Here is a 10,000-nt window from a genome sequence, read left to right on the forward strand (position 1 = left end):
TGTAAATATCCTTTTTCGAGAGAGGTGTTCTTGTAAATATCCTTTATGCGAGAGGGGTGTTCTTGTAAATATCCTTTATGCGAGAGGGGTGTTCTTGTAAATATCCTTTATGCGAGAGGGGTGTTCTTGTAAATATCCTTTATGCGAGAGAGGTGTTCTTGTAAATATCCTTTATGCGAGAGGGGTGTTCTTGTAAATATCCTTTATGCGAGAGAGGTGTTCTTGTAAATATCCTTTATTCGCGAGAGGTGTTCTTGTAAATATCCTTTATGCGAGAGAGGTGTTCTTGTAAATATCCTTTATGCGAGAGATGTGTTCTTGTAAATATCCTTTATGCGAGAGATGTGTTCTTGTAAATATCCTTTATGCGAGAGGGGTGTTCTTGTAAATATCCTTTATTCGCGAGAGGTGTTCTTCCGCTGGTCTCGTGTATGGCGGGAGGTCGGGCTCGTTCACCAGCGCGTCGGGAAGCGAGCGGTTCGTCTTGCAGAGAACGCGGCCGGGAGAGGAAGAAAACACGGCATCCGGTCGACGAAAGTTTCACATGTTGCATGCGTTGCTCATCAAAGCGCCGACCCGAAATTTCGACCTTTTCTTTAGTTATTTATAGACGCGGAATTTCGGGAGAGCGAACCTGCGCGCCGTCAATTTGGGTTCCGAGATCCGCAGACGCCGTTCGGGTCCAGTTTTCATATCCGGCGTCGTCTCGTTCCTTCTGCGTAGGTTATTCATCGGTTGTCGCTTCGTGGTGGACGCGCCAGTGTATCAAATTAATTTAAGGGAATAGATTTTACAGCTTGGGTTACATACATACAGTGTTACATACATACAGTGTATGAAATTAATTTAAGGGAATAGATTTTACAGCTTGGGTTCGGGGGCTTCTCCGCGTGCGCCGGGCTTGGTTGTTGTGCGGCGCGGCATAACTCACATTCGCGGAATACCAAATGGGCGTAATGCGCGGCCTCCGTCGTTAAGCCGGGAGGACGGCGAGGCGGGGAAGGCAAACGGGGAGAAAGGAGTAAATAGAGCGGGGGACGATGGCGGGGAAGGACGGGAGGGAGCACTGGGAAGGGAGAGATAAGAGGAGGAGGAGGAAAATGTCAGGTGAATAATGATGCGACGCGATTTGAGATGGTCTGCGTCTGGGGGAGGGAGTGGGGGGTGGGGGGGGCGAGGGCAGGGAGGTAGGCGGAAGAGGCGGGGAGGGAGGATCGCTGCGAACCGTGACTGCGCTTGTTGCGGCCACGGGGCCTGCCTTGTTATGACAGCGCTGAGAGTGAGCTACCGCGTTGCTTGCCAGGCCGGACGTGACACGCGTGTAATGCTGGCCCCTCGCTCGTCCTCGCCTACCTTCGGCCACTTCCCTAGGACGTCGCTCTGGCGTGGAGCCTTGGACCGCGCTTAAGCAGACCGCACATCAGCCTAGTCTGATCTCGTGATATCAGGCGAATGCTGAATGAAGCCATTGAGGCTCGCCCAGCCCGCGCACCGGGGCGCCCACACCAAGGACCCTTTGTCATGATGTGGCCCAGACATTGCGTATTGCTGTGTGCAAGAGCACCGGCGCCCGTGCAATGGAAGATGTCACCATAGCGTTGCTATGCCGGCGCGTTGAAAAGTACGTTGCTCTCACGAGGTACTTCTTGTCCCTCCCTTTCCCCCTCCCTCCGCCCGTGGGGGGCGCGGGGGGCGAGGCCGCCGCAGCTTGTCATTGTTAAACGAACAGTCTTGCCGTCCAGAGGATTTGTGGCGGCGCCCCGGCCATCGCGCTGCGGGGCGGCCGGCGATGGCCTCTTCCAGTGATTATATACGAAGATTACGAGCGCGCCTTGGAAAGGAATGATGATGAAGCACGCAGATGTTTATTCTGCTTCCACGAGAAACTGCTTCTAAAATTAACCAGATGGCATGAATGCTCGGGCCTCGCCATGCGGGTGCAGTTGCAGCGTGCTCCTCGCGCCCAATTGAAATTCCGGAAGGGAAGCTGGCGAGTGTTGCGGGCGCGAGCGACGCCGGGCCGGAGCTCTGCTGAGTAATGGTAATGGTAATAAAAACGAGTCCGACGAGGCCGAGATCTATGACTATGGTTTCCATCTTGGCCGAAAGGGTTTGTTTCCTCGCTCGTGACTCAAGACCGCGGTTTATATTTATGGCGGAAATGACTGCGGTTCGGACGGCCAAGACCTCGCCCTCGGAGGTCGCGCTTCTGCTGCGACTCAGAATTGACTCATTCCCGAGGAGTCGAACTGGAAGGTTCGAACTCTCCTGAAACTGAATTAGAATTGCTTATAAATCTTACGAATAATATTAGAAGCCCTTGATTCTGTTCAGTGTGTTGCATTATGAAAACGTAATTTTTCCCCTTTATAATCAATAAAATACTTGTGCTGAAGCAACCATTTGCATAACAGTAAGAGACACAAGGACCTCGTGTGTCTGTCTTGTCTCGTCGGAATCGTATCCCCGCTGTTTACCTTTCTCGCCGAAGTGAATCACGAGTTTGCTTCTCAGTCTCACGGGCGCCATTCACGATGTTTACAGAGCTCTCGCATGTATTGTACGTGCAATTAACAGTAGTATGGGCGGTGGAGCGTAGCCCTGTAGGCGAACACGTGCCAAGTGTGTCAGCGCTACTCTCTCATATGGCACGGGAGGGTGTAAGGCGCATAACGGAAAGGGGAGAGCGGGTGCCAGTGCCAGGGACGCGGGGTGACGAGACAGCTGACTCATGGTCGGTGTAACGCGGGACAGAGGGTCGGAGGGGGTGGAGGAGGGGTTCGAGGGGACGGGAGGGGGGAGGCCCTTCATTTCCGATAAGGAGAACGAGACGTCGTAGAGGAGGGGCTGAGAGAGTGGCAGGTGGAGATGTGTGTGTTGGCGTCGGAGGCGTGTCGTCCCCAAACGTGCAGGTGTATGTGGGGAGGGAGGGGGGGGAGGGGGGGAGAGGGGGGTGGGGTAGAGCCAGGCGGTAGAGTACCAGTGTCTCGTTAAGGGTGATGGACCTTGTGCGGAAGGGACATAGAGAAGAAAGGAACTTCATTGGCATTGTTATCTACGGCAGGGGGATTTCAGCGAATTGAGCCAGCCAGGAAGATAAAGAGACGATCCGACGGCGCGCGGTGTCAGTGTCCGGGAGGAGATAGTGGGGCGATAAGAGTGCATTTCCGTTACTCCGGTGCCATTAAGATGATGGATGTGCGGCACCAGCAGTCTTCGCTCGAGGAGATGTGGCTCGAGTCAGCATCCTGCCCTCACTTCCCCTGTCTCCTCCCCACGCCTCTTCCCGGTTCCCCTCGCCTCACCCGCCTCTCCTTGCTTCCCCTCCCCTCCCTTACCCTCCTTACCCCCGCCACCTCCACTCACCTCCCTTACCCTCCTTACCCCTGCCACCTCCCCTCACCTCCCTTACCCTCCTTACCCCCGCCACCTCCACTCACCTCCGTTACCCTCCTTACCCCTGCCACCTCCCCTCACCTCACTCGGGCCCTTTCCTTACCTTCCATTGGCCCCAAACCTCGCCTCCCTCACCTCCCTTCGCCTCGCTTGCCTCCCCTCACCTTCCCTCGCCTCCCCTCACCTCCCTTGCCTCCCTTGCCTCCTTCCCTCTCCTCGCCTCGCTTGCCTCCCTCACCTCCCCTCGCCTCGCTTGCCTCCCTCACCTCCCGTGCCTCCTTCCCTCTCCTCCCTCGTCCTGCCAAGCCGTTAATCCACTCTCTCGCCTCCGTAACCCGTGCGCTCGCTCTCCCCTTTGTCCACTCTTTTATTTTCGTCTCCCAAGCGTTCTACTTCCCATAAATGTATCTCTCGTCTTCCCCAAGGTCTTCCTGCTTATCTTTCTCTTCTTCTTCGTCGTCGTCATTATTATCATTGTCACAATCATAAAACTCTTTCCTTATTTTTTTCTCCCCTACCCCCTTTCTCTCTCTCTCTCCTCTGTCTAGTTTTAATGGCTGTCAGTATTATCAGGGAATACGACTGTGTCCCCGTGATGATGCTATCGGCCGGCGAGTCTTTCGAGAATCGGCAACTCTTTTTCTGCAAATGCAAGTGGAAGTAGATATGTGGAAGTAGATATATCATGTTGCCTCCGTTGCCTCTGTGAAGGGAAGGCGCGCTGTGGCCGAGCCGGTGTCCTGCAGCCGTTGTCGCTGACCCGTCGGCCGGCGTTGCGCGAGGACGCTGAGCGGCGGCGGCGGCGGACGCCCGTGGACGCTGTGCCGCCGTGACATGAACTCGCCTGGAATTTTTTTGAGTGCTTGTGCCAGTGTTTTCGCGGCGTGACAAGAGCGACAGCGAGGTTGTGATGGCTACCATCGCGCTGAAGAATATTTTCACCCTCAGGCGCCCGAGCAGAGTGTAAGTGTTTTTTTTTTCAGCGTCAGGTGGAAGTGTGTCACTCCATGACGCACAAGATCTATATCTGTACATCTTTATCTTTGTCTATCTCTCCATTGCTTTGGTAATTTTGTCTCAGAAGAGCTGAATTGACTCCCAATACTTTCTTCCTCATCAGCCGTAACAAAGGTCATGCTAAGAACGCTTTCTCTCCCTCCTTATCCTCCCTTTGTCTGGTGGCTGTGAGGACAATGCGAGGAGGCGCCTGTTAATGGAAACAGGGAAAGAGACAACGGAAATGGCCAATGCCTGTGATTAGTGGGCGGCTGGGATAGACTGCCGCGTCCCCCGGGGCGTGAAAGCGACGGGCGACGCGTGGAATCCACTGAGGTGCGTGGAATTAGCGGCGGGGAAAGGGGAAGCGCCCGTGAGCGTTGAGGCGCGAGTTATTGCTCAGGAAATCAATTGGGTTGTGTTTTGATGCTCGCGACGGGCGAGGAGGAGCAGGAGGGGCGAGGATATGTGTTGCTGAGATGCGTATTAAAGCTGCAGTGAAAGAGGGAATCCGCGGGCGTGCGGGCGTGCGTGCGTGCGTCCGGCGCCAGCGGACGGGGAGAGGAAAGGGGGTCGGGTGCGAGTCGGGCCTGAAGGCGGGGACGGGATCGGGAGGCGTGTGAGGCGGCGATGGGGACGCAGAAGGCGGGAGTGGGCGTTGCGTGGCGCTATCGGAGTGAAAGGGTTGCGGGGCGCCGATGGAGACGGGAATTGCGCCGCGGGTGGAGGGAAGGCGAAAGGGCAAGCGACTGGAGGATGGAGGACACACGTACGTCAACATATACACACGTATACATACACACGCAGGTACGCTCAGTCACCCGAGGATTTACAACCAGATGCGCGCGCACGCACACGCACACACACACACACACACACACACACGCACACACACACACACACACACACACACACACACACACACACACACACACACACACACACACACACACACACACGCACACACACACACGCACGCGCACACGCACACGCACACACACACACACACACACACACACACACACACACACACACACACACACACACACACACACACGCACACGCACACGCACACGCACACGCACACGCACACGCACACACACACACACACACACACACACACACACACACACACACACACACACACACACACACACACGTACACACACGTACACACACGTACACACACGTACACACAGAGCGAGAAGAGATAAGGGAAGTTAGAAAGGAGAGGACGAGACAAAAGGAAGAGCGAACCAGAAAGGAGAGACGGAGAGGACATGAGAGAGAGAAAAAAACGAAAGAAAAGGGAAAAGAAAGAGACGAGAGAAGACCCCCCCCCTACCCCCAGCGAGGAGGCCTCCGGGCGGGAGAGGTCCCGGGGGATCGCGAGTCAGAATCTGCTCCGTTATGAACCGCGACGGGTTCAGCGGCGTGTCCAACTTCTTGTAATTGCTTTCTTAATTGCGGTTTAGGCGGGCGATGTTTTGGCTGAGTTATTGAAGGCGGGTCTGGGCGGAGAGGGTTTCCGGGGATTCGGTTGACGTTGCAAGTTGCACGTCCGATGGAGGTGATTCTTTTCTGAAGGTTCTAGCATGGCAGCGGTTCTTGTGCTGTTAGTATGTCATCTTGGTCATATTCTTAAGGGTTAGTATTTTTGAGTATTGATTGTGAAGACTGAATGATACATATATTTTTGTGTAACTTATCCAGCTAAATGTTTCGTAATTCACCATCCATCCGTTTTTCTTGTTAGCTCTTTTTTTTCCAATCTATCCCTGTGTCTGGTCATCATCTCCTTTTTCTTCCTCTCCTTTCTCCTTTCTTTCTCTCATATCCTAAAGAGCGTGGAGCTGAGAAGGAGCGAAGGACTCGGCGTGCCAGCTTAAATACTTCGTCTCACTTATTCATATTCTCCGAGGCACGGGAGCAGGATAAAGGCGGCGCGTGAATAACCAAGGGGCCGTAATTCACCTGAGTGTGTCCCGGAAGACAAAGGGCTCAGAGGCGGATCCGCGGCGGGGACATGTGCCGCGCCGCCAGTGCCACGGCCGCCGCCGCCGCGCGCCACACAGCCGCTGCCGCCGCGCCGTGTGCCTGGGATGTCTCCCCCGGAAGGCGGCGAGTCCCACGCGGTGGAATCCTCGGCGCATTGTTTTTATTCCATTTCCTTTTGTGCGCACGCGAGCCCGTTCTTTTGTTGCCTTTTTTCATTTCCTTTATTCACATGCCGTCCCCTGAATCAGTCCAATCCAAGCCCTCTGTCAAGATTTCAATTAGGGTCTATGGAGGTTGTTAGCGGGGGCTCTCGGACATTTTTTCTGAGCGGCCGCCCACTCAAGGGTCTGGCCTGCGTCAGTCCTGGAGATTAAACACATGTCGAGTGGTCCCCTGAGGGAAGCGGGGGCGGCGGGGGCGCCCACCCCAGCCCGCCAAGCCAAGAACGCACCAACTTATGGTGTCCACCGCTTTCTTCCGAGAACTTTTCTCTCCTTAATCAGTCTTCATGCTATTTCCATCTGCACCAGAGCGTCCCAGCGCCGTCGCCCACATTCTGCGAGGTTTGATGAGGCAGAAATTACGATGAGTCACGCACGCCCTTCGCGATTCTGCCCCGCCAGGAGCCCGGCGCTGACTCTTCCTTCATTCCGTCGCGGGACGGCCCTTCTTAACAAGATCCTCAGCAAATCAGATTTTGTAGATACATTTCATTCAGTTCGTTCACGTTCCCCGCCCTTGAATGGGATCTGAGCTCGGTTCCTCCGGTGAATAGCGCTTTCTTTATCCTTCTTTGCTCACGAGCCCCCCCCCCTCCCCCACCGGCCCTCGTGCCGACGCACGTTGAAGTAGGCTTTATCTCTCGTCTATCTTGTCGCAAATGTTGTTTGTTGGCGCGATGCGATGTCTTTAAAAGGGAAAGGGAGGCAGAGGGAGGGAGACAGACTGCCAAGCCTTAAAGCATTTACAAACACGTGTGATTTGGAATGCTGTTAGTGGGCTTAGCTTTGTTATTGGTCTCTGGCGAAAGTTGTTTAGAATCGAGTCATGAAAATGGCCATTTCACAGCTTATTAGCGTAAAGCCATTTCACATTTTTTCCTGCCTTTGAAGAGGACTTTCCTCCAAGCCTGCCTAAAGCTAGATTGTTGTGAGGTCGTTTTGCGAACAGCAGATGGGGCATCATCGTGTATGCCGGGCGGCCACCGTACATTATCCTGGAAGCGGCGATAATATGTGTGCTGCCTCATCCAACTAATTGTTAACAGTCAAGGAGACGGGCGGCGCTTGAGTGGAGATGGCATAAGATGGAATGCGGGCGAGAGGGAGAGAGAGAAGGAAGAGGAGGAAATCGCCGACAGGTGCGGTGGAAAGGGCGAGGAAGGAAGGGCACGGCCAGATCCCTGGTTAGCGGCTCCAGGCGTCACTGTGCTCGAGTGTTGACCTCACTCGGATGCGAAATGTCCCCTCGGGTCACTGCCACACTTAGCCGCAAGGGAAATGTGAATAGTCCTGAGTCGTGCCAACAGCTGTGTGAAGGTAGCTGCACAGCTGGTGTGGAAGAAGCAGCGATGGGATGGGTGACCCGCGTTGCGTCACTAACGTACATTATCTCTTTTCTGTGTTCGACCGGCGACTGGGGTCCCTCTTCCGGCCGTTGCCTTCCGGACATTAGGATTCCACTTTCCACCCGTGATCTCTAAGCTGGTGGGAATCTGCTTGAAAACAGCGCAAGAGGGGCGAGCCAGGGGCTTGAACCAGAGCGATCGGGAGGGAGTGGTGTGTGGGGGCGTGGCGCGGCGCGGCGGCAAACAGATAAGGGGTGTCGCAGGTGTGGGAGGGAGTGTCTGTGTTGCCAGGCGAGGGTGTCGCTCAGCCAGCCTCACATCCACACCGTCTGCTGTCACTCTCCCCCCCACCCCTCACCCCCACCCCGCCCATAGCTGCGATCTGTCACCACCTGGCACCGCTCTCGCCCCCTCCCTTTTCCTCCGGTCCGGACGAAAGTGCGAGTGTGCTCCTCGGGTGGCTCGTCTCTGCAAACGTTGCGAGTTGCTCTGAGGAGGTCCTTCAGCTCCTTGGTGGAACAGCATGCATATTTAGCTTACTTCCAGATTTTCCAGAGATTTTCCCAGTTTGCGAGCGCGCTGGCCGCTGCTGTGTCGCTTGTTGTGTGGCCGCGCGGTTGCTTTATGGCCGTGTTGTGTGCGGCGGCCATATAGTGGTGGGCACGTGGCAGGGATTGCAAAGTGCGGTTGTGATGTATGATAATGTGCTTATGTGACAGTGCTGATATTCAACGTTTATGTATGAGACTGCCGTAGCTGTAAGTTAGGGGACAGCAGACTAAAGTTGCAATTGTTGTAGTGGAGCGTACTGCGGGAGAGGCGTGTGTTCGTGTGTTGGGTCGCAGCATAATGATTTTTTTTCTTGGGCGTCGCGGGCGTAACATCAGACAAAGAAAACAAATAAGTCCCGAGAGCGACCACAGGGAGGCCGAGAGGGTGGGAGGCAGACCCGGCCTTCCTCCCGCCACGATAATGATGGACAACCTGTCGTGTTGATGGCGCGACAGGAGGCGTCACGGAGACCCGCCGAAGGACGAAGGATTTTTCCCCTCGTGTTTTCCCCTTGTGCCTTATCAGGCTGGTTAGAAAGGAAAACAAATGCTAAGTAGCTCGTACACAAGCCCTGTTTGCATAGAAATCACCCCCGACCCGTTCGTTCGAAATGATGATGACGGTCGCTAGCGGAGTGGCCCTATTTTCTCTCCAAATATCCTAATGCTTATATAATGCCAGCGAGTGGAGTCAGGTCGCGCGGCGGACACGGAAGGAGATCAGGCGAGGCGTGTGGACATGGGCCGAGGCAGACGTGGCAGGCAGTGCGAGGCAGGAGGATGTGGTGTGATGTGGCGAGGGAGGGAGGGACGTGGCGCGCCGACAGCGTTCTGTCTCTTTCTGTCATAATGTATGCAGATGTATTCATGGAGGATGTTATCTGTACATCAAATTAACGTGATATTACTAAATTATGAAACTAGGCTTTAGATATTAAAATGTTGATAATGGGAAACGGTGGTACTGCGTGCATTGTTGTTGTTTTATCTCTCCATAACATGTAGACATTTGAATTAAAATTAATATTAAACTATACCGATAGTAATGGTCTTTAACTCGGTAAAAAAAAGTTACGAAATGTATAGCGTATAAGTTACAGAAGATAAAATGATGGTGTGATTGTTTTGTACCTTTTTTTGTGGGGGTATTCCAAGATGAACTGATACGGAAGCACAATAGAACCGTATACAATGGCGAGCAGAACACAAGCTGAATGTTTTAGATCTAATGAAAGGCGAAAATGCGACTGCGAACACGACTTGAATTGGACTAGTATGAGGCAGCCTCGCAATCAGAGGCGACATGATTGCACCGTGTAATTTCTTGGCGAACAACGAACAAAGCAGGCTTGTGCTCCAACGCCCTGTTTTTGCCATTCGTGTACCAAAACTACCAGTAACAAAAATGGCCCCGGCTTTATCGGTACTAGATTTGTTAAAATAACACCAGTAGACAACGCTGACACGGCTGTCAGTTAACCTGATAGCAGTC

At 54.0% G+C, this 10,000-nt stretch overlaps 1 protein-coding gene across 15 annotated transcripts in view; it reads left to right on the top strand.

Annotated features, from left to right (window-relative positions):
• LOC113800342 (serine-rich adhesin for platelets) overlaps positions 1-10,000 on the top strand; it is a 631,319-nt gene that overhangs the window by 468,896 nt on the left and 152,423 nt on the right. For 2 of the 15 annotated variants that reach the window (XM_027351094.2, XM_027351095.2), the window contains exon 2: positions 4,108-4,359. The exons of the other annotated variants lie outside the window; for them this stretch is intronic. In XM_027351094.2, the coding sequence (XP_027206895.2) occupies positions 4,307-4,359 (53 nt within the window). In that variant the 5' untranslated portion in view covers positions 4,108-4,306. The remainder of the gene's footprint in view (positions 1-4,107; positions 4,360-10,000) is intronic. 15 annotated transcript variants of the gene reach the window in all.

Source organism: Penaeus vannamei, chromosome 18 (genome assembly GCF_042767895.1).
Source record: "Penaeus vannamei isolate JL-2024 chromosome 18, ASM4276789v1, whole genome shotgun sequence".
NCBI classification, from domain to species: domain Eukaryota; kingdom Metazoa; phylum Arthropoda; class Malacostraca; order Decapoda; family Penaeidae; genus Penaeus; species Penaeus vannamei.